The sequence below is a fragment of the Myxine glutinosa genome, chromosome 2 (genome assembly GCF_964187855.1).
Source record: "Myxine glutinosa chromosome 2, kmMyxGlut1.1, whole genome shotgun sequence".
NCBI classification, from domain to species: domain Eukaryota; kingdom Metazoa; phylum Chordata; class Myxini; order Myxiniformes; family Myxinidae; genus Myxine; species Myxine glutinosa.
This window is the reverse complement of record NC_136262.1, coordinates 265,188,675-265,214,309: the sequence shown is the minus strand read 5'-3', so window position 1 is coordinate 265,214,309 and position 25,635 is coordinate 265,188,675. Positions and strand designations below refer to the sequence as shown.

Sequence of the window (25,635 nt, the reverse complement as noted above, 5' to 3'; positions counted from 1 at the left end):
GCATTTCCTTTCAGGATCTTTGACACCTGACCTTGAGTGATGCCACACTGCCAAGCAATAGCACGCTGTTTCATGCCGGAATTTCGTAAAGCCACCACTCCATGACAAACAGCATTGTCAAGTTGACGGACCATCTCCAGAGGAAGCGGCAATAACTTTTGTAGATGTGCAGCAGTTGTTTTCCACTAATACAGAACCAACAACCCTTATATACCCGATTGTGAAGCCAATCGTCAAATGTACCTGTCCTTACATTTTGTCACGCCACCTGTGATATTATCCTGTTATTGACTTCTTGCTGCGAAAGACAATCAGTGACATGGTTCTTTTGACAAAGAAATCACCGAAGCGTAAAAGAAACTCACCAGATTGATATACTGAGTTCAGAAAGTAAACCCAAGTCAAGAATAAAAAAAATATTCCATATTAAATGCCAAGTCTGTATATATATATATATATATATATATATATATATGTATGTATGTATATATATATATATATATATATATATATATATATATATATATATATATATATATATATATATATATATATATATACTGTATATATATATATATGTATGTATATATATATATATATATACATATATATATATATATATATATATATATATATACGTATATATATATATATATATATAATATATATATATATGTATATATATATATATATATATACATATATATGTGTGTATGTGTGTGTTTGTGTGTGTGCATACATAAACTTAAACTAGAGGTTCCAGGGAACCTGAACTCAACTGATCTATATCAATATGGTTAGAATATGCATAATAGAACCACAAACTTTATAGTTTATATGTGCTAAAAATATATGACAAAAATTGATTTTTCAATATGGCCGCCCTGCCGCGCCCATTTTTGGCGTGCAACCCCCAAATGCAATCCCAAACTAGTTTATGTCTTAAAGATGCTGCATAACAAGTTTCGTCAGATTTAATCAATATTTGTGACTTTTAGAGCGTAGACATCGAATTGTTTACAGACGACAGACAGACAGACAGACAAACAGACGACAGACGGACGACGGACACTGGGTGTCGACAAAAACTCAGCTGGACATAGTCCAGTTGAGTTAATAAACACATAAAATTAATTTGATATCAAGCAGCAGTTCAGTGATGCTTGCTTATAATCATAAAGCTTCTATTTATTATGTAGCTACGTATGAAGCATGGTCTGTTATTGCTTACACAACATGTAAGCATACCCCACTAGTGTGTGTATATATACAGTCACGTGAAAAAGTAAGTACACCCCATGTAAAGTTTTGACTTTTTCAACATATTTCAACATACAGCTATTTGATCTTCATTTCAACAATATTGATAGATGAAGGTGATATAATATACGATTATATAATAATACGATTTCAGCGATAATACGATTTAAGCATAAGGCTGCAACATAACAAAATGTGAAAAAGTGAAGGGGTCTGAATACTTTCTGCATAAAAATTTAAAATATATAAAAGCAGTGTGTTTGTGTGTGTGTCCTCCATAACTCCAAAACCAGGAAAACTAGCGGCCCCAAACGTTGCATGCATACTTCTCAAACTCGAATTGTGTGCATGAATGAAAACTGGGTGTTTTTGTTGTTTAAACCCCCTTTTTGAAGATAATTTAGGGAGTGTCTTCGCAAAAAAAATCAAAACAAAAAACAGAATAAGCCTCACCAAAATGGCGGTGCATTCACTTGGTCAGCCCTCTGTGACATTGTTGGGTTCTTATGCCGCCATTTTGTTTCGGCCTATTCAAACATAACTCACCTTGGAAACACTATCTACTCTCATGGACTAATAAAAGCATACAATCAAAATCTTGATTCTGATTTGAGGATCGGATCCTGTAGACTAAATAAGTATCGAAATCTGGAGTGAAATCGGAAAAGTTTAACAACATTAGTGATTCTTATAACTAAGTGTATTTATGTAAGCAAGGTTGTTCTCATTTTACACTGTTGACTTAATTCACACATCCGTAGGATGGGGTGTTTGTTCAAGTGGCAAAATGCTTCAAGTTTATTCTCATTTGTCATAATTTCATTGTGATTGTAAACAAACAGAATATGGAGAAACAGCATGAACAAAGCATTGGCGCTTCTTCTTCAAAGTATGACGGAGAAACTCAGCTACCGGTACTCATGAGATTGCCAAAACATCAACTTCACTCCATTTTTATTACCCCCTGCATTTTAGGCAAAATACACCACCCAGATCTTCTTCAAACTCAACGAGAAACTTTTTATTCACACTCAGAAAACATTACAGAGAAATGCTGCTTCTGATAATTCCTCTTCTTCAAACTCGGAGAGCATTACAAACTCAGTCACTGATAATGAATCTTCTTCAAACTCGGAAAGTGCTGCGAAGAAACTCAGCTATAGATTACCTAAATGCTACTTTGTTCACTGCTGTTATGTCTGGGTGCATGGCGTATTGCTCTGAAAACGCCGTAAAATTTAAAAAGAAGACAAAGAAGATCCCTCCTTCATATTCAGCGATGCGATGGGTGGAATTTACTCGTGACAGGGGGGTATTTTGATGGAGACCAGCGGTGCTGGCCCCATGATGTTCAACACGTCGGATTAACAATTGTGCCTGAGGAACACAGGCTGGGGGTATGTTCTCCCCCTACCCAGCCTCATGCTCCCTCCTGCTCTCCCCCTTCACCATCCTCCTGCACCCTCCAGCTCCCTCTCCCCAGCCTCCTACTTTCCCTCACCCTCCTGCTCCCTCTTGCTCTCCCCCCCTCCCCATCCTCCTTCTCCCTCCTGCTCTCCTCCATCCTCCTGCTCCCATCTGCTCCACCCCCCTCATCGTTCCCCCTGCTCCTTTTCTCCCACTCCCCTCCCTTCCTGCCCTCTTTCTCCCTTGCCTCCTTCTCCCTCCGTTTCTCCCACTCCCCTCCCCTCCTGCCCCCTTTATCCCTCGTCTCCTGCTCCACCTCACCATCCTCCTGCTCACTCCTGCTCCCTCCCCCCTCCCATCCTCCTGCTATCTCTCCTCCCCCCCCATCCTCCTGCTATTTCTCCTCCCAGCCTCTCCCTCCCCTCTCCCTCCACCTCACTTCTCCCACTACTCCCCCTTCTCTCTCATCTCCCCTCCCCCCCATTCGTAGCATTCCTGTCACCAAGCGACATGCCCAGCAATACACGTGTGTCGTGTATATACATGAAGGGGATACGTTCCTGGAGAATGCCGCGAATGTCAAATCCACGAATATGGGGGCATTGTTTGAATGGGATAAAGTATATATATATATTCTTTTTTTTTTGCTATATGGTCCAGGCTCATGGAAGAGCTATACACACAGAACAAATCATGACACAACATAACAAAGGGAACAACGGGAGAAAGGGAAAACACCAACAGCAGGGTGGACGGAGAAAATATATGGATACAGACAAACAAGGGATGCAGGTAACGATGAGGGGTAAAGGAGAACGCAAAGGGTGGACAAGATGGATACATAAGCAAAATGTTTGGGAGGGGTGGGGGTGGATTAACATGTGTAGAAAAAAATCATAATTTTGGATGGGGGATGACTTCAGATGGTGGTGAAACGATGTCTTGAAAACCTGGAGGGAAGAATGAGATTGAAGGCTTCAATTATGTGTATGGAACGTTGTTCCACAGGCAGGAACAAAAAGAATAAATGAGTGGTGAGGAGTGGTTCTGGATTTTAGGTCGTTTCACTAGGAGGGCATTGCTGGTGGACCGCGTGCTGTTCACCAACGCTCCACACCAAACTTGACAGAGCTTGAGCAAATCTGCAAGGAAGAATGGGAGAAACTCCCAAATCCAGATGTGCAAAGATGATACAGAGATGCCCAAAAAGACTCGAAGCTGTAATCGCTGCAAAAGGTGATTCTATGAAGTATTGGCTCAGGGGGTTGAATACTTATGTAAGTTGAATCAGGGGCTCAGGCTCAGGGGGTTGAATCCAGATATTTCTGTATTTCATTTTCCATCCCCAGGTGCTGCATGACATCATCGCCGGGCACCGAATGGGGCCCGGCGATGACATGCGCTGAAAGGAAGTACTCAGTTTTCACTCCGGTTTCTTTCTTGTTTTCTTGTTTGTTTGTCCAGGCGATATCTCAGCCATCCTTTGAGCTAGGAAGCTGAAATTTGGGCATAATAGTGCACACGTGCTTTGGCAAAACCGTATTTTTTTTTGTTTGTTTAATCAATTCGTTTATTGATTACTTCATTATTATCGATTTATTAATCACTAGTTTATTTCCTTTCTCATCTCGGCAAATATCTCAGGCCCCTTTTGAACTAGGAGGCTGATATTTGGACAAGACAATGACCAAGTGATCTTGCTATATTTTGGCATTTTTTTATTTATTGATTAATCAATTAAGCGATTAATTATATTGTTAATTAATTTTCAAAAAGTTACATATTTGGATGAAACGGTAGTGTTTTAGGTATTCTTTTAGCCAATTAATTAATAATTTTATTATTATTATTATTATTATTTTTTTTTTTTGTGTACAGAGTCGAGGCTCGTGAAAGAGCTAACATTTATCAAACAAACAAATCAAACAAACAAGCAAACAAAGTATATAAAAAGGGGAGCGGTCGACAAGATGGGGAGAGAAGGGGAGGAAGCACACAAACACAACATTTGAGAGCAGGGACATCGGGAGATGTTTTTGGAGGGAGAGGGCCTGGGGGGAGGCAGGATAGGTATAAAACGCAAGGACACCAAGGACTTCCAGGAAAGAAGTCAAAAGTCACATCAAAAAAGTGGATTTGGGGTGAAATTAGTGGGGGTAGAAAAGATCAAGGTTTTGGATTGGGGAAGATAAGAGATTTTTTTTTTTTTTTTTTTTGTACACAAAATCGAGGCTCGTGAAAGAGCGAACATTAATCACACAGAAAGACAAACCAACACATAAAACATATAACATCGGGAGCGGTAGACAAGATGGGGAGTGAGGGGGAAGGACACGAACACAACATTTGAGAGCAGGGACCGAGAGACATGGAGACATTGAGAGATCTGTGAGAGGGAGAGGGCTTTGGGGGGGGGGGGGGACGGGGAGGCATGGGAAGGGGGGGGGGTGGGAGAGGTATAAAACATATGGACACTGCCAGGACTTCCAGGAAAGAAGTTGGAATTTCAAACAAGGTGGATCTGGGGTGAATTAGCGGGGGTAGAAAAGATCAAGGTTTTTCGATGGGGGAAGATAAGAGATGGTGGTGAACAGCTGTTTTAAAGACCTTGAGGGAGGAGTGGGATTGAAGGGAGTGGGGGAGTTTGTTCCAGAGGCGTGAAAAAAGGGGAATGAAAGAGTGAAGGTGAGCAGAGAGCCGAGATTTCGGCAGTTTAACCATCAGAGGGTTGCTGGCAGATCTTGTGCGACCTGTAGGAATATTTGGGGGACAGAGCACAGAGAGAGCTGGGGGTGCAAGGCCGGAGAGGAGTCGGTAGAAGACAGAAAGACCACTGCCTGCGGTGAGTGAGTGAAAGGCCCTCAGAGATAGCTTCATCGCGGGAGATTCCAATAATTCTGAAAGCTTTGGTTTCAACAGCATGAAGCCGAGCTGGGTGTGAGGCAGGAGCACCGGCCTATAGGGGAGAACAGTATTCCATTGAGCTGCGGATGAAAGCCATGTATGTGGTGAGGAGCTCAGGTGTGCCGAGGAAGGACTTCGCACGACGGAGGATGCCCAGTTGGCGACTGGCTTTGGAGGCCAGCTTGGAAATGTGGTTTTCCCAAGAAAGATCATGGCAGATAGTGAGACCCAAAAGCTTGAGCGACAGAACTTCTTGGAGAGGATTGTTGAGAAAGTAGATGGGAGGGTTGTCCAGTCGATCTTTTCGGAGAGACATAGTAAGAGTGTGAGATTTGTCAGGATTGAAAGACATGTTCCACTTGTTTGACCAGTCTGTGATTTTGTCCAAGTCTTCAGAGAGTGAGGAGGCTGCAGACTGCCGATCTGAGGGAAGAGGAATGGAGCAGCAGAGAGTGGAGTCATCAGCAAAGAGATAGAGAGGATTTTCCAGAGAGTCGGAGAGATCATTGATAAAGACCAGAAAAAGCACAGGGCCCAGAACACTGCCTTGGGGAACTCCAGCCTGAACAGGAAGGGGAGATGAGAGAAATCCATTCAGGACCACACGTTGACTACGATCAGAGAGGAAGTCCACAAGCCATGCATGGAGATTTCCATGGATACCAAAGGAGGAGGGTTTGGTGAGCAGAGCGGGGTGCTAGACCATATCGAAGGCATGTGATATGTCGAGGGAGACATCTCTAATTTCCTGTTTGGCATTGAGGACCTCCATCCATTGTTGAGACAGTAGAAGCAGCATGTCCAGAGTAGAGTGACCTGGTCTGAAACCAAATTGATGATCAGAGATCAAGCCATTGGAGAAGAGGAAATATTTCATATCCGAAGCAATGATGGATTCCATGACTTTGCTGATGATTGGGAGCAGGCTGATTGGTCTGTAGTTGCTAGGATCTGTTTTTGCACCTTTTTTGTGCAAAGCGGTGATGTTGGCTGATTTCCAAGCAGATGGCAGTTGACCTTGAGCAAAAGAGAGGGTGAAGAGAACAGAGAGAGGGAGTGAAAGAGCAGAAGAACAGGATTTTAGGACCCGTGGGCTGATGCCGTCAGGTCCAGTTGCAGAATCAGAGTCGAGGGTTGACAGAAACTTTTCCACCTTGTCAGGAGGAAAGGACACGGAGTCCAGGAGCAGCTGGGTACGACTGGGTATGGTGGGTACAGAGAGGGATGGGTTTGGGACACAAGATTTAGAGGCAAACACAGAGTTGAGGCATTTAGCTTTTTCATGTGCGGAGTCAGCTGTGTAGCCGTTTGAGGTAAGGGAGGGGATGGAGGGGGAACAAACACCAGAAACAGATTTGACCAGATGCCACCAGGATTTGGAAGAGGGAGACAGATAAGAGAGTTCGGCCTTGAGAACAGAGAGATATTGTTTCGTGGCTCTCCAGAGGGTGGACACACACTTGTTTCGGGCTTTGTGAAAGGAAATGAGATTTCCTTCCGTTGGATTTGCTTTCCAGGAGACGAAGGCAAGTTGTTTCTGGGCAACAGCCTCACCACAAGATTCCGTGTACCATGGACGGGAGGAGGGGTATGACAACTGAAGACGAGATGGGATAAATCTGCGCATGAGAGAGAGCAAATTACTTTGGAAGAATTCCCAGGATGAGTTGATGTCAGAGGTGGTAGAGATGGGAGACCAGTCCAGATGATTGATGGCTGCTTGAAGACCGTGCCAGTTGGCCTGAGTGAAATGCCAGACTCGTCGACGCTGAGCAGGCTCCCTGAGAATGGTCAGAGAGATGTCCACTTTAACGATGATGATCCAATGATCAGCTGATCCGATGGAGCAGAAGAAGAGCAGCAGACATTTTCAGGGAAGTTAGTCATAACCAAGTCCAGAAGAGAAGATGCTCCGTTGAATGAGATCCCGGTCGGGAAATTTACAGATTGTGTCAGTCCCAGTGAGTCGCAGAAGTCCTTTGCTGAGGAGCCATGGCTGGTGAGAGCGATACCCGCACCCAGCCAACTGGCATGGTGACAATTGAAATCACCACATATGAGGAAGAGAGAGTTGGGATGAGTAGATAGAAGTTGGTCCATATTATCAGACAGCGAGATGTAGATGGAGTCATCACTGTTTGGTGGACGGTACAACACACATATGAATAAGAGGTGGGAGCGAAGGGGAAGCCGTCGCCAGAGGTATTCCTGGGGGTGAGGTGGAGAGAGTGCAGTGCAGGGCGAGTGAGGAAGAGAGTTTTTGATAAAGATAGCAACCCCACCTCCAGGACGAGGCTCAGGTCTATCATACCGGAGGAGGGAGTAACCCGGGAGAGATACTAAGGAATCAGAGACATCATGAAGGAGGAAAGTTTCTGTTAAGCAGATCACGTCTGGTTTGACAGAAGCAACCTGTATGGAGAGATCAGTTAAGTTTGAACGAAGGCCCCGGATGTTTGAGGCCCATACCGTTAATGAAGAGGAAGGGGGAGCATCGGATACAGAACAGGGGGGAGGAGGGGTAGGGTAAGATGCGGAAGAGGTGGAAGAGGTGGGGAGAGCTGTTGAAGGTGTGTCAGAGATTTCAGAATAGCTCGGTGAAAGGGAAGGATGGGGCGGACAAAGGTTTGATGGTGATTGGGTGAGGCACAATGAGGTGTTATTTGAGGAGGGGGAAGAGCGAGGCAGAAGGTTGGGGGAGATGGAGGTGAGAGTTGGAAGGGGGAAGAAGCGGGGAGGACGCTTTGAGGAGGGGAAGTGAGAGGGGGGAAATTGAGAAGAAATGAGGGTGGGGAGATTTGAAGGGGAGGGGTGAGTTTGGGAGGGAAGGGACAAGGGGAGGGATTTGAAAGGGATGTGATATGGGGGAGATTTGGAGGGGAGGGGTGAGGGAGGAGTCTAGGAGGGGAGGGGCGAGGGGGAGTCTTGGAGGGGAGGGGTGAGGGGTAGTTTAGGAGGGAGGGAGCAAGGGGGGAGATTTGAAAGGGATGGGTGATGGGGAGGATTAGGAGGGGAGGGGAAATGGGGAAGAATTGAAAGGGATGGGTGATGGGGAAGATTTGGAGGGGAGGGGTGATGGGGAAGATTTGGAGGGGAGGGGTTATGGGGAAGATTTGGAGGGGAGGGGTGAGATTGGATTTTAGAAAGTGTACGATTAATGGGAAACGAACATTTATTGCAAAATGAGTTTCTTGTGACCTTCGAGTTAAAAATACGTTTAAGGACGCTGGATGGAGGATGGAGTGCAGGAGAGTTTAGGGAATGTAGAAAAAAGGCACTATAGGAGATGGAATTTTTTTTTGGGATGAATAGATTTGGTGAGCAAGTCGAAAGCAGCCTTTTAAAGAAGAAGAAGAAAAAGGTGTTATAATATATGACGGAATACAGAACTTGAGGGGAAAGTGTAAACATTGAAGGTTAATAACAGTGAAAACTATCTGGGGAAATGGGGGAGAAACACGTGGTAGAAGAACGAACGAATAAGAATGAATCAACGAATGAGAACAAAGAATAAGAACAGAGAAGGAAATGTTTTTTTTTTGTTTTTTTTGAGTTGAGATTTACACAAGGAAGTAGGCTATGGGGTGAAAAGACTGGGAAAACAGAGAACGAAAGTTATTGGATCACAAACCACGGACCGCTGAGAGAAAAACAAAGCCTCAAGGTTGTACACTGTACAAGGCCTCAAGACACAACACAAATTAACACGATTTTCAATACAGGTATGAAAGATTTGCACCGAAAATCTTCCTCGGGACACAATATACGTACACACACCATAAAATAAATACAGTTATAACGAAAATACAAATGGGAACAATTACTTAACTTCGATTTCAAATCGCTCGCGACGCAGCAAACAGATGATTAATTTATGAAAGATAAACACCGAGAAACTTCCAAGGTGCACATTATAACTTCACACACCGATTATATTAATCACTTATTTATTTTCTTTCTCATCTGGGCAATATCTCAGGCACCTTTGAGCCAGGAAGCTGATATTTGGACACAACAGTGACCAAGTGCTTTGGCTATAAAGGGTACTTTTGATTTATTGATTAATCAATTCATCGATTAATTATTTTAATTATTTTCAATAAATTATTTAATGAATTTTCAAAAAGTTGCAGCTGCGGATGAAACACTTGCGGTTTAGGTATGCTATTAGCCAATTGGTTAAGAAATTAATTATTGTATGATTTTATGATATTTATTTATTTTATTTACACAATTAATCAATCAATAATTGTACAATGCTCCCTCCCAATTTCATCTCCATGTACTGCATGGTGGCATCGCCAGGAGACGGAGGCACCCTGGAAATGCCGCACACTGGAGGATATGTTATTTTTTATTTGGCATGGGGCGGTGTACTTTGAATGTGTTTGTACTTGTTTTTAATTCTTTCGTAAAATCTTTTTAAAAAACAAAAAATATTCCACTCTGACATTATATGGTGTATTATGTGTCGATCAGTGACAACAAAATCTAAATTAAATCCATTTTAAATTGGCACTGTAACAACAAAATGTAAAAAAGTCAAGGGATGTGTGCTACTGTCTCCATTCACATCATGAGCAGAACAAAATAAGTTATTTGCTATCATGGCTCATCATCAAAGAAATTGGGAAAATCCATTTTGGGAATGGTACATAATATCTGGAACAGTACTGTTTATAATTTTGACCTTTGCCATAATTTACTCGCATGACAAACACAACATTGCCTCGACTCCACAAAGTGCTGCAACCCGTGTCAATGGATGTTCGTCCATAATGTCATTGTTTGTTATCACATCGTTGAACCAGGATGGAGCATCTCGACCAGGATTGGATATATGATCTAATTAGGCCCATCCTAATAATTCTAAGGAGAATGGGGATATTGGCAATGGAGTGATCATGGAAGATGTCTGAATTCCTTGTCATGCTTATGAAAGCACTTGCACTTGTATGTGAACCTCGAGGACATATTTTCTTCGGCCTCCCTGTCTATGTTAATAGAGTATAATCATTTGGATCATTGGACCGGACACCAAGCTCGGAATGATTTTTGCGGATACTTTCGACTCTTAATTTATCCCATTTCGACACACAGAGTGAATTGCACCTCGTCTCATTTGCTTAGCCTACACTCATCGATACCACAAGTTGTCCATGCTTTGCGGTTACTGGTGGATAATATCGATCCCATAGTGCTTTTCATTGCATTGGGATAACTGATATAAAATGGCTAAAGACTGGGGTGTAGTCGTTCGCAAACCTTTGATGTCGAGATCCTTGCACTGTGCAGTATAATAGAGGTATCTGGTTTCGATTCTTCACCAAACTGTAAGGTATTTCGCAGACCCGGTTTTGTATCTCCGAATCCCTCGGATGGGCCGTTTGTCTGCGGACCAGGATACTAGCATTGGTTACTGGTGGATAATATAGATCCCATAGTGCTTTTCACAAAGATGATGTGATTTCTCACCGGCATCCTGGATAAATTCCCAATTCTTGCCCAAACTTACAGGAAGCATTGTATCTGTGGCACAGCCGAGGTCCAATAAATGATTCAACCAGCAGCTAGGTGCTGCACACGAATGAATAGATGAATATTATAAAGCTTGGACCCTTACCCAGCTTGCTGGAGCTTAACATCATTACTAATATGACATTTGTTCTGAAGCACTTATTTCCCATGGCGACAGGATAGATAAGGTGTAGCAAGCTCACTCTTGAATTTATCATTGCCTGAATTTGAGCAGAAACATTGGACCATCTTAGAGAGAGGAAATGACACTAACTGGCCGATCCGCAATGTGTATGTGCACAATTCCATGATATTTTTCACTAGCACAAGCTCACTGGTACTCAAAGCAAATTAAAAATTTCCTGCAAGACTAGTGTATGGCTTATCACTCGTCTCCATTAAAACCCATTCTGATTTACACCTGCTTCGGGTTCTATCGGTAGTAAACATCTAACAGGGGGATCAGATCAATGCAGAGCTCTTTGGTTTTTAAACTTATGTGGAAATGCCTGTGACTCCCAACCCCAGCCTCAGGCCCTACTAAAGGACTGTACTTCCCCCTCTTGCTCGGAGCTGCTACGCCACCTGTGCACCGACGACATCTCGTCCTCACTGTCTCACCCTAAGGCTTGGGCTGGTAGAGACCGACAGCGTCGAAAGGCCACGTGCACATTGCCTTCCACCGCACCCCAGTCAAAGCTTCCAACTTGCCAGCACGGTAAGGGATAGTGGAGGTGCCTCTCCACCACCATTGTGCAGGGCCACAAGCTTTTCCCATTGCCTTGAGGTCTGCTGCTGTAGCCGGCCACAGTCTGCCTCGCCTTGTTGCAACGTGGCTGTTGTTCTCCGCGTAGTCGTCAGTCCTCCAATGAGCTTCGTGTATGTAATGGAGAATGCAACCAGGCCACACCGGTCAGAATCTCTGGGTTGTGGGGACAGGGGAAGTGCAAAGAAAGAAACCAAAAGCTAAAGGCAAGCCCTTAATGGTTGGGGACTTTTTTGTTTGAAAAATTAGGCTGTTGATTATCTTTTTGTTAATGGATGTTTTTGATGCTGTTTTGCAGCGAAACCCTCCAGTTTGGTGCTGCCACTGACACCAGAATCACCAGGGTAAGTATCTCAGCAGAAATCACGTGGTTTTGGGTTTGTACTTGGGGCATTACTGGCACACATGTTGTGCCTTCTGACTCAGAGCGATGGTTAAAGAGTCAAAGGATTAGGAACCTTCAAACATAACTGAACATGTGAAGCACTATTCTAATCCAGTTAGCAGTGGCATTGGTAAGCGCGCTGTCAACTTTGTGTTAAGTTCGAAGGTGCATAGATTCCGCCTTGTAATGGGAAAACTTTTTTTTTCTTTTGATTTCATTCCAGAGATGCGAAGAGTTTTGCATCAACATTTGAGAATAGATCTCTGGAGCGAACGTTGAGCTCCGAGCTCTGCAGCACTGCCGGTAATCTATGGAGACCGTTAGAAAGCGGAGGTCTGTAAAATGGCATCCAAGTGAGGCGGGGGGTTTCACGGCACAGGGAATCCTACAGCTCAGCTGCGGCACCGAGCAGGTACTTTGGAGAAATCTCCCAGCGGCTGTGGGCAAGCTCAAACTGGCCATTAAGTAAGCTATTCCTCGTGGAAGCAGATGCAACGCTTTATACTTGTCACAACTATTTGGCACAAAGGCAAACGAGGCAGGAAGCGGCTTCCCGGGACTAATTTGGTGGCCGCGAATGGCCGATGCCAGCGGGTTCTTTCGGTCGTCGAGGTTCCGGGATCTTGTGTTGTTCCTTCGTCGTGTCTCCCAGCCGGTGTGACGGCTTATTGGCCTCTATGCTAGAAATGGAATTTTAAATCCGCGATTGATTGAACCTTTGAGGGGTTCAATAATTGGTGGATTTGTGTAAAGGCTTTCTTCGGCATTCCACAAAAGGACCCCACCATTGGATGAGATGTTATCGGCTCGAAACGCATTTTCCAAAATGTCCTTGTGCAGTGGCAGGAAGGTGGCACTTTGCTCCCTGAATGACGTGTGCCTCAATTCAATCTCTCTATTATGATTCTTTCTGTAAGCTCAGCAGGAATCCACATTTGGATTTTTCCCTGAGTAATACTTACCGCTCATTGTCCAATTTCCTTGGCTACTTGCGTCATCGACTCGAATGACATAACCTCACCGCACTTGTTCCGATGTTAATTGGTAACGACTTCACGAGACCAGTGAATTGGTTTTGTTTCTCCATGAAATTTCGACCGCGCCTCATGTTTTCCACCCTCTTTTGTGGTCTTGCTGCAGTTTGACCTATTAATTGAGTGGTGCTCCCAAGGGCATTGTCTCCTTTGTTAGTCGTCTCCATGGAGACCTTTGTTAATGCAAAAGAACCAAAGGCCCATGACGTGACTTGCCTTTCTTGAAATCGCAGGCAACAGCTTTGTATACTTTTATGAACATTACCTGAGACGCACGTAGTTTTTCATACCTGGTCGTAAACCTTCAGCTTTCATTGCTTTTAATTGACTTCAGCTCGAGGGTTTTGCTTTGCCTAGTGGAGCATCCACGCGAAAGGCCTTCTCAGCAGGCTGTAATATCTGCGTGTAGGAAGAATTAGATGGTTGACGAGGCATTAATAACAAAAGTGGGAATTAATGCCCGGCCTCGGTGGCTGGGTCTCCTTTTTGAGATAAACAATGCTGGTTTTCCCTGACATTTCTGCTTCAGAAACCTTCGCATCATGATGTATTACTGTCTCCGTAGTGCTCCTTTTAACGTGCTTCTCACGTCTTTCCATAAACTGGCAAATGTAGCCACTTTTACACCGGCAGCCTTCTGCGACATGACTCGTGCAAATTACTATAATGTTCCGTGTCCCACAGTTGAAACCCTGTCCCTGCCATAATGCATTATGGAAGTTTGCAACCAGGACCAGCCTTGTGGTTTGGGAAGGGGAATAAGAGGAGGTTGGGTTGGAGAAGGAGGGTTTCGAAATGTGTGACAGTCACTGTTGTTTAACGGCACCACTTAGCCTGAGTGCCAAGCTTGCTGGTCTTGCGACGGTCTGATCCGACGCAAAGTCGTGTGGTGTCGCAGCCGTTTTCGTGCTGCCCGTTTTCTTTGTATCCTTTGAAATGCTTGTCGGAATATTTCACCTTGGACATTCGGAGGCATGTGGGATGTGCTTGCGTCACCTGAACACCGCAAATTACACGGCCAGAAAAACACCACCACCGTACGATTCATTCAGGTGTTCACTCACCGATGCGTCGGTCTCCTTTTGGTACTTTAAATTGAGGTTATGCTCGAGCGAGTTAATTATAATTTAAGGCCTGGAGTCTGGTGCTTTGATCATGCTGTCAAACTGAAAATAATAAATCTGCTTCTGAAGATGGAAGGATTCAGCACACAAAGTGATGTTTATTAGAAGGCAAACTGATGGAATGAATGCTGGGCAAGTTCACATTGATTGGAGGACATAAAAACGTTAAGTGGCTTGTGCTTTATCTTCTTTAACGGGAAGTGCCAAGCCTTTTATTGGCAGTCGGCTCAACATGGCTGTATGCCTTTTCATCCCTCCCCATCTGTGCTCCGTCCTCCCCTCCCCACCTAGGCCTCACTCCACCCACCACACCTCCACACAAGCAAACCTTGGACACGATGGTACTGTGCCGTTCGAACCCACTGGTCAATACTCCTTGTGCCGGACATGGGTCAGAAATACCGGACAACATGGCCGCACGTGGGGCCAGCACCGCAGAACAAACAATGGTGTCGCTCCGCTTCCCGTTAGCACAAAGCGAGCTTTACACTCAACTTCGCAAGGCCATGGGTCGACCGATGTCTGTGACAAAAGGGGTACGTACTGGGAAAAAGCCTGGCCCTCGCCTCTTTGGAGACCATGATTACTGTCAGGCCTTTAATGCTGCTCTGTGTAGTGCAGCTGTTGCTCCTGTTGCTGTTCCTTTCACCCCCGTCGTTGCTATGGGGACAGTCGGTGTCTCGCAGCCCTCATGGGCTTCCTTGGAAACCGGTCCGACGTGTGGGACCATGGTCAAGGCTGACGTGCAATCGGAATGGAGTGATGTCGGCCGATGCGTTCATCGTTGTTCTTCATCTGTGCATTATAACCTGGACAATGATGAAAAAGTTGGGAAAGAACGCAGGCCAAAGGGCAATCCCTACTGTTTGTGGCCATCGGGACCCGGAGAGCTCGGTGTGGTATTGAAAGGCACCGGGCACATCCGTTCCACTCCCACGTTGTGCGCATACTCCTCATGTCTGCAAGGTGACGTGACCTCCGATGGAGAGAGCCATGTGGATTCGGCAGGGCCCGGCGAGCCCAGCTCCTGGGCCGGTTCGGCTTGCGGTTCTGCCCACCAGGGGACTCGCCAATATTCAATGCAGCCAAACCCGGCCCGCAAGTTTGTGAGCTCGGCGGGACGCCATCCCCGGTGTGTTCTTGTATTCTCTGTACACAAATATCGTCCGGTATTGACATGCAGTCGTGCCAAGGAGCACCTCACCAACATTTTTGCATTCGTTGCAGAAACCATCGCTGGCAGCGCTCAAAATTTCATTTCAGGCGGAGTGCTTGCTCCCCTCGTCTGGAACGTCGCTCGCGCTCAAGGTCTCGCTCGCCCCTGACACAGGTCACCAGGTGAGTGGTTCATCGGGTAGGGATTTATTGCCAGCATTTTGGAGGTTATCTCTGACATTTTACAAGAAATCTAGGTGGCCTAATGGTGAGGTCATTTGATTGGCATCCCTGTGGTTGTGGGTTGGAATCCAGCTGTAGGATGGCAGTCGTATGAAGGATTTGGATTCTATGCTTCTGGACTCCAAGATAGTCTGAGTCATTACCACCCTGTTATCATATTATCTGCAAAAACCCAGATGGCTTACAAATGACCATCAAAGAGGATGTAATTGGTCAGATCATGTGGCAATTGTGATACCGGTCCGCCCTATTGTGGTTTGACCCTTAATGCCCCCAGGGATACTCGGTTAAACCACATAGCTTGGAGCTACATTTTATATTTGAATAAAACTACCACTTGGACAGATCTCGTGACCACAAGGACAACAAGACTAGGTTGTTGGATTAAATAGAGCCCAATATTTGTCATTATTTGGGGGTTTTTTTCATCAAGTACTGGTATATGAACCCCATAAAAACCTGTTTCAATTTCTAGTCCCAATGGTCTCCTCCCTTCCTCCCCCCCCCCCCACCCCCCCGCCCCTCCCCACCCCCCGCTTCCCTCCCACCATACCCTGGGCCCTCCATGTTTACCTCACAGGCTAGATTGTGTTCTTTCTGAAAGGTTTGGTTGGGTTGGTGGTGCAATGGAAGTGAAACTGCTCTTGATCTTATTTCCTGTTTCAGGTGTGGAGTGGATCATGGGGTTTCACAGGAAATAAGCCACAGGCAGGACCTTGAGATTCCTGTGGAACAGATTTCTTCTGGTTTGGAATGTCTTGGAGAGAAGGAAGAGGTAGTGAAACGTTTTTCTCAACATATTATCAATGGAATGCACTGTTGTATTGATATATGATATATGAATTGGTACTGTAATATAAAATGAAAGGTGATCGAACATTAGACATTGAAAATAGTTTCCTGTGGAGACCAGCTCATCAATGATGATAGTACACACAGGGGCCTGTGTTTTGTGTGTAACGGTGTTTTACCAGCACTTGGTGTAAAATCCATCAAAATCTGTCCATTTGTTCCACTATGAGACCAAGAAAATGTATTTGAGCCATAAGGCCCATTAAGGGTATTTTCTGGCCTCACCTCAACGAAGTAGTTCCTGAGAAATCATCAAACATCCATACTGTAATCCTAACGTTGGAGTGATAAAATCCACAAGTTTTGTAACATATCATCATTATTATCATTGTTATCATCAGCCTTCCAGGTCACGAGTGGACGAATGCCTCCATAAACTCACTTTAGGGGTACTCTGTATTGGCGTAATTGTGGGTACTCTGTATTGGCGTAATTGGGGGTACTCCGTATTGGCGTAATTGGGGGTACTCCGTATTGGCATAATTGGGGGTACTCCTTATTGGCATAATTTGGGGTACTCTGTATTGGTGTAATTTGGGGTACTCTGTATTGGCGTAATTTGGGGGTACTCTGTAATGGCGTAATTTGGGGTACTCTGTAATGGCGTAATTTGGGGTACTCTGTATTGGCATAATTGGGGGTACTCTGCATTGGCGTAATTTGGGGTACTCTGTATTGGTGTAATTTGGGGTAATCTATATTGGTGTAATTTGGGGTACTCTGTATTGGTGTAATTTGGGGTAGTCTGTAATGGTGTAATTTGGGATACTCCGTATTGGTGTAATTTGGGGTACTCCGTATTGGTGTAGTTTGGGGTACTCTGTAATGGCGTAATTTGGGGTACTCCGTATTGGCGTAATTTGGAGAACTCCGTATTGGCGTAATTTGGGGTACTCCGTATTGGCATAATTGGGGGTACTCCATATTGGCGTAATTGTGGGTACTCCATATTGTCGTAATTGGGGGTACTCCGTATTGGCGTAATTTGGGGTTCTCCGTATTGGCGTAATTTGGGGTATTCTGTATTGGTGTAATTGGGGGTACTCTCTATTGGTGTAATTAGGGGTACTCTGTGTTGGTGTAATTGGGGTTACTCCATATTGGTGTAATTTGGGGTACTCCATATTGGTGTAATTTGGGGTACTCCGTATTGGTGTAATTTGGGGTACTCTGTATTGGCGTAGTTGGGGGTACTTTGTATTGGTGTAATTGGGGGTATACTGTATTGGCATAATTGGGGGTGGGGGGGGGGGGTACTCCGTATTGGTGTAATTGGGGGTACGCTCTATTGCTGTAATCGGGGGTACTCCGTATTGGTGTAACTGGGGGTACGCGTAATTGGGGGTACTCTGTATTGGTGTAATTGTGGGTACTCTGTATTAGTGTAATTTGGGGGTACTCCATATTGGCATAATTGGGGGTACTCTGTATTGGTGTAATTGGGGGTACTCAGTATTGGCATAATTTTGGGGGTACTCTGTATTGGCATAATTGGGGGTACTCCATATTGGTGTAATTGGGGGTACTCTGTATTTGCGTAATTGGGGGTACTCTGTATTGGTGTAATTGGGGGTACTCCATATTGGCGTAATTGGGGGTGCTCTGTATTGGCGTAATTGGGGGTAATCTGTATTGGCGTAATTGGGGGTACTCTGTATTGGCGTAATTGGGGGTACTCTGTATTGGCGTAATTGGAGGTACTCTGTATTGGCGTATTTGGAGGTACTCCGTTTTGGCGTAATTTGGGGTATTCTGTATTGGTTTAATTGGGGGTACTCTGTATTGGCGTAATTGGGGGTACGCCATATTGGTGTAGTTGGGAGGTATTCCATGTTGGCATGGTTGGGGGTACTCCATATTGGTGTAGTGGGGGGGGGGGGGGGAGGGTGGGAGGGGTAATCCATTTTTGCCTTGTTGGAGCTACTCCGTATTGGCATGGTTTTGTGTACTCCATATTGATGTAGTTGGGGGGTAAGGGGGGAGTGGTATTTCATGTTGGCATAGTTGGACGTACTCCATATTGGCATATTTGGGGGTACTCCATGTTGGTGTAGTTGGTGGGGGAGGGGGGGGGGAGAGGGAGAGGGGGTATTCCATGTTAGCGAAGTTGTGGGTGCTCCATATTGGCACCCCCAATTACACTCGACTTGCAAAGTGTGGGTTGAAGAGATAATTTATTCAGGAATTTGTAATTTGTTCAGGGTCCCATGATAACTCACCTACTCTTTGTGAAATACACCCTGAGGTATTTAACGTCCACCAATGACCAATGCCGACAGATCGCTTCACTGGGTCAATATCCACCTGAGGGACAGCACACACATTGGCAGTTTATAGCTGGATCAGGATTCAAATCCAGGCTAAGCAGCTCATAGGTGAGTGCACATAACTCTAGGCTATCCTGCTAGGCCTTTGCAATACATGTTAAAGTAAAACAGGTAGTAAGCACAAAGTCCTGTTGATTTCTGGGTGTGTTGTTTTGAAGTTTGTAAAGGCACACAGTTTGTTTTGATGAATGTATCCGATAGTGATAAACCAGCAGAATTCATGGTAAATTACACGAGTCCGAGTTCAGACAAGATGAGCACTCTAATTGTCCAAGTCCATAATGTGCTGATTGAACATTGTTTCACAAAGTAGATAATCAAGCTCGTGGTAGATCATCAAACTCCACAGTACTGAATGCGGCCCAAACTGTTACATTGATGATCAAAATTTGGACAAAAGGTATTTTGCAAACACGTTGAATCTCTCAATGAGCGGCGTGTGATTGTACCTAAAACCCATGAATGGAACTCCTCGTGCATCAAGCTTTCTTTGTGTGTAGGCCTGGAGCACCGAGGCAATTCTTTCCAATGTTTTCACAAATGGTATGAATTGGAAAAACAAAAAAAAACTCCACTTTTTAAATTAATATGTAGGAGCATACATTAATTACACGTAAGAATGGGACATTAATGTATTTGGACATAAATTACAAGGCCATTACAATAAACACAGTAAGTAGGGATTGACCATGGATCGTAAGCCAAGTGCTCATAAGGGAACACCAAACATGGCAAACTCTAATATGTCTAAATCGGATAGAACACACCTGCCAAATAGCAGAAAAGGTAATCCGAACTCTAACCCTAACCCTAACCCTAACCCTAACCCTAACCCTAACCCTAACCCTAACACCAAACATGGCAAACTCTAATATCTCTAAATCGGATAGAACACACCTGCCAAATAGCAGAAAAGGTAATCCGAACTCTAACCCTAACCCTAACCCTAACCCTAACCCTAACCCTGATCTTTTGTTGGGATGGTAGGATCACCAAAAGGTATGCTCAGTCTCCTCCCAGCTGTCCAGTCTGGGTTCAAATTCCAACCCAGCTATAAACTGCCGCCATGGTGTTTGCCGGGCATGACGTTTCATTGCAAAGTGCTCCGTCTCTCGGATGGACATGAAGCCAGGTGTCCATTCTGCTAGCATCAGTTTGTCGACGTTAAGATCCCACATTGTATTTCGATGAAGGGATAAGTTTGTCAGTATCCTGACCAAGTCCAAAATTCCATCCTTGAGTGACTCCCAAAACCATGCAGCGTCAGCCTTGCCCGCAGACTACTCTGGCAGCACCGATGCTCTGTCCGCAGACTATGGACATAAGGCAACTAAGTAACATGCATTGAAGCTTTTGGCTCAGTTTCCATTCCTACTGACAGAGTGATGGGTTCGAGGGTCTTTATATGGCTTCATTCATCAATACAGTTTAAAACACGTCACCATTTTTTTGCATCAAGTGTTCGATTACACCAGCCTAGGTTTACTCCTCTGCCCGGAAACCATAGCTCTTACTGGTCACACCCTGAGTATCCAGGTCATCGACACGTGCCGTTTTGTTTGTGTCTGTTCCACAGCCGTGTCCGCAGGCTAAAAACCGTGTGGACCTCTTCGAGAGTCTTCAGGCAGGTGTGCTGGGAGCCCAAGATGACCGCGAAGGCGTTGCCCGGGCAGAGGCTGGCACCAACGTTCCGCATGGAAAGGGGTAAAGGAAAAAAAACTTCCCTGATTTCACAGATTCCACGGTGTTGTTGTGTTCTAACCGCTTGAATAATCAGGGTAAACACCCATCTCTCATTACTAAATTATCGTGATTATTATTTGTATTGATGAAGGAAGAAGTCCTCCATAACGCAACCTTACAATATTATGCGCACGAGTAAAACATACATGATTGTTCATGAAATCCTATTTGAATTTGTAGGATTCCCTATTCAATAATTCATGATCCCGAATGCCGTGTAACTACATTCTGTGGTTTATCTTTAACGAGACGACGAGATAATGCGCATTTCAGCATTACCCCACGAGTCATACACAACTATAATCATCTGGAAACATGTTTGCTTGTGAAGGCCATGATGCATGATTTTCATTTTACTTGCCACTGGATGTTTCGAGTCGCTTGGCCTTGCTTGCGAGTTTCCTGGATTTGTTTAGATCACAATCACTAAGGACATGTGAACATGGGAGAAGCTTGGTAAACATGTCATTCATCTCGCTTTGTAGGAAGACACAATCTGGTGTCACCATCATGCAGTGACATGAATAAGGGGGAGGCCTGATTGTACAAATGTGTTATTGCAAACTGAGCAGAAAGGTATTTTGATGAGTGCGAATACCAATAGGTGTTAATGATTGCATTTGTGGAACACACCTTGCGATGAACACACCTTGCGATGAGGAAATATCAGGTGGAGAATAGACGCATCTACTGCAACAACACAAATTTCATACATCGAATGTTAGGTTCTTGACAAATATAATGTATTTCACATCAACAATTGTTTCATGTCAGCTGGTTTCACCACCACCACCACCACCACACTTAAATGGCTCAAATTATTACCACCACCTTGTGCAGTTAGCAAAAGACACCGATTGATCTCTAACATCTCCTGTTAATGCTAGCAGACAGGATACCCGACTTAACATCTATCTAAACTCTAAAGGAATGCACACTCTGATACAACACCCTGTCTACGGAACAGCAATCTGACAGATTATAGTCAGGTCGGAAATCAAACCCCCTTATTTGATACCTCACAGGCAAGGTTGCCACCTTGTCATATAACCAGTTCCTCTTACACTAAATGAAATGACAAAGAAAAAACATTCTACTACAAATGGCCATCAATGGCGTCATTAGTGCCGACATTGCCACTAAGGAGAGACATGAATGCGATTTGGAACTTATGATGTATTCATCCTGAACATTTTGGTGGATTATTTATAAACATTTGAAGATTCATCCTGAACATTTGATGGATTCAGTCTGAACATTTGATGTTATTATCCATAACAGTTGATGGATTCATCCTGAACATTTGATGGACTCCTCCTGAACATTTGGTGCATTCATCTTGAACATTTGATGGACTCATCCTGAACATTTGATGGACTCCTCCTGAACATTTGATGGATTATTCCGAAACATTTGGTGATTCATCCTGATCATTTGATAGATTCACCCTGAACAGTTAATACATTGACCCTGTGCAGTTATTAATGCATTCATCCTGAAAAGTTAATGCATTTATCTGCTCAGCAATTCATGTTTTTGATAGATTCATCCCAACCATTTGATGAATTCATTCTGACCACTTGCTTATTCATCCTGAACAGTTCATAGATTCATCCTGAATGCTTGAGGTATTCATTCTAAACAATTGATGGATTCATTCTGAACAATTGATGGAATTATCCTTAACAGTTGATGGATTTATCCTGAACATTTCGTGTATTCATCCCGAACATTTGATAATTCATCCTGAACAGTTCATAGATTAATCATGAACATTTTAGGTGTTTATGCTGAACATTTGATTGACTCATCCTGAACATTTTTGGACCATCTTGAACAATTGATAGAATCTTGGACAGTTGATGTACTCATCCTGAATATTTGATGGATCAACCCAACAAGTTGATGGACTCATCCTGAACATTTGATGGACTCATCCTGAACATTTGATGGACTCATCCTGAACATTTGATGGACTCATCCTGAACATTTGATGGCCTCATCCTGGACATTTGATGCATTCATCTTGAACATTTGATGGACTCCTCTTGAACATTTGATGGATTATTCCGAAACATTTGGTGCTTCATCCTGATGATTTGATAGATTCACCCTGAACGGTTAATATATTGACCCTGTGCAGTTATTAAATCATTCATCCTGAACAGTTAATGCATTTATCTGTTCAGCATTAATTACTCCCGCCAGGGAGTAATGCATTCGATCGTGTCCGTGTGTGTGTGTGTGTGTGTGTGTGTGTGTTTGTGAACAAGATATCTGGAAAAGTTCTGAACGGATTTGGATGAAAGTTGGTGGGATGATTGCCCTTGGGAAAAGGAAGAATTGATTAGTTTTTGGTGAAGCTCAGGATATTAATCCGGATCCAGGAATTTTTTGAATGATTTTTTTGCCATTGGTAGATAGGGCTCATTTTTTTTTAAACATTATCTTCTATATATTCTATATTTAACATTGTGATATGAAAATAGTTTTCATATTTGTTGTAAATGTAGTTTAAACTCGTGGTTATGCGTTAGAGCGGTGTATTTTTTTAGCAGCGTCGTCTTCAATGTTCATTTTTTTTTTCTAATAAAGACATATTCTGTCATTTTAAAACCACCAAAGTGTGTATTAGGTTTCCCCGTTTTATAAAATGTATCGATTGATACGTGTAATGCTTTAAATGTTGTTTTTTTTGTTTGTTTGTTTTTTTTACCTCAGAGGAGATATAACCGTTTAGCTCAGCGAATGTCAATCGCGGTGTCAGTATTTGATGAACTTATGAAGACTTAGTTCCATATTTGTCAATGGCTGAGGTATATTAACAAACGAATAAAACAGATTTGGCAAAATTCCAACTTTAAAAAAAAAGATCGCATATTCGCCCAGGGTTGTGAGAGGCTGAAGAAGAAGAAACCTCGCATGGGCTTCCCAGACCAAATAAATAATTCTGGTTCTGGCTCTGCGATTTTCAGGTTTATTACTCCCGCCAGGGAGTAACGCATTCGATCGTGTCCATCCGTGTGTGTGTGTGTGTTCGTATGTTCGTGAACAAGATATCTGGAAAAGTTCTGAACGGATTTGGATGAAAGTTGGTGGGATGATTGCCCTTGGGATAAGGAAGAATTGATTAGTTTTTGGTGAAGCTCAGGATATTATTCCGGATCCAGGATTTTTTGGGGGATTATTATTCTTCAGGATCCAGAATATGAAACGTATTATTCCAACTAAACCCACGGCGGGAGTATGCGCTCTACTGAGTGGCGTTCTAGTGTTTTTGATAGATTCATCCCAACCATTTGATGAATTCATTCTGACCACTTGATTATTCATCCTGAACAGTTCATAGATTCATCCTGAACACTTTAGGTATTCATTCTAAACAATTGATGTATTCATTCTGAACAATTGATGGATTCATTCTGAACAATTGATGTACTCATTCTGAACAATTGATGGATTCATTCTGAACAATTGATGGATTCATTCTGAACAATTGATGGAATTATCCTCAACAGTTGATGGATATATCCTGAACATTTTGTGTATTGATTCTGAATATTTGATTATTCATGCTGAACAGTTCATAGATTAATCGTGAACATTTTTGGTGTTTATGCTGAACATTTGATCGACTCATCCTAAACATTTGTTGGACCATCTTGAACAATTGATAGAATCTTGGACAGTTGATGATCTCATCCTGAATATTTGATGGATCAACCCAACAATTTGATCATTCATCCTATACTGTTCATGTATTCATCCTGAACATTTGATGATGCATCCAGAACAGTTCATAGATTAATCGTGAATATTTGAAGTATTCATCCCGAACATTGGAAGTATTCATCCTGAACATTTGATGCATTCATCCTGAACTTCTGCTACATTCATCTTGATTAGTTAATCGATCTTCAAAAGGTTTTTGTCCCATCTCTATTGAAAAACCATGATGCAACCAAATTAATGTTCCACTTGACTTTCATCTTTGGCCGATCGTTCTTTAGAGAGTCGTTTCTCATTAGCAGTGGCTCAGATTTATCTCAATAACCTTCAGGTTTTCTCACTTGGAAGGTATAGAAGAATAGTGGAGAATTAGGTTACAGCGATCCTTTAAGATATCGAGATGACCTTTCTGATGCGGATGGTGTATCGTGTTGACTGTTCAGACAATGTGGAAGCAGGTAAGCACTGGAAGTCCTTTGTAAGCACTGTAATATAAGGGTGCTCAGATTTGATCTGGAATTTTGTTTATACCTATAACCGAGTTTGTACGGTATGTTTATTACAAAGTCTATTCTTGCAGTACCTTTAATGGCACTGTGTATTCCCCTTCATTGGATGCACACCAGTCCCATCAGAATGACAGCTTTCGTACACCGCAGGCGTATAATTTTTAGGATGATTATCTGGCCAGTGTAGGACATTATTCTTCACAGCGTCATTCATCAAAACTTCCTGCCCCAAAGGTGCCTTTATTCTCTACAATATTGAGTCGAGGAGAGGAGAAAAAGGCAACAAACCGACAATGGTGGACATAAGAAACAACAACAACAACAACAACAACAACAGGCATTTTTAAGGCCACTTTCCCTGCTAGAGCAGGGGTTAGCCTTGCAGGCCCCATGACAATCTTCTCCATTTTGCCCTATTGGACATAAGAAACAAGGGAGTTAATTGATAGGAAGGAGGACCGAGATAAGGCGAGGAAATACCAACCTGAAAGTAAGAGGCTTGGGTTAGGTCTGGTTAATGGGGTGGAAAAGGTTGTGGAAAGGGAGGGGAATAAGATGGTGGTGCACCGCTTGCTTTTGAAGCTATGGAGGGAAGATTGTGATGGAATCATCTCCGGAACACAGTTACACAAACAGGAGAAAACAGGAGCAATAGTTTTAATACGGATGTCCTTACCACG

The 25,635-nt window shown here is 43.5% G+C and overlaps 1 protein-coding gene across 7 annotated transcripts in view; it reads left to right on the top strand.

The window, feature by feature from the left end:
* LOC137420571 (peroxisome proliferator-activated receptor gamma coactivator 1-alpha-like) overlaps positions 1-25,635 on the top strand; it is a 186,777-nt gene that overhangs the window by 143,938 nt on the left and 17,204 nt on the right. For all 7 annotated transcript variants that reach the window (XM_078772533.1, XM_078772532.1, XM_078772531.1 and 4 more), the window contains exons 5-11: positions 11,617-11,806; positions 12,153-12,198; positions 12,463-12,542; positions 14,689-15,529; positions 15,625-15,735; positions 16,462-16,570; positions 20,551-20,678. In XM_078772533.1, coding sequence (XP_078628659.1) covers positions 11,617-11,806; positions 12,153-12,198; positions 12,463-12,542; positions 14,689-15,529; positions 15,625-15,735; positions 16,462-16,570; positions 20,551-20,678 — 1,505 coding nt within the window. The remainder of the gene's footprint in view (positions 1-11,616; positions 11,807-12,152; positions 12,199-12,462; positions 12,543-14,688; positions 15,530-15,624; positions 15,736-16,461; positions 16,571-20,550; positions 20,679-25,635) is intronic.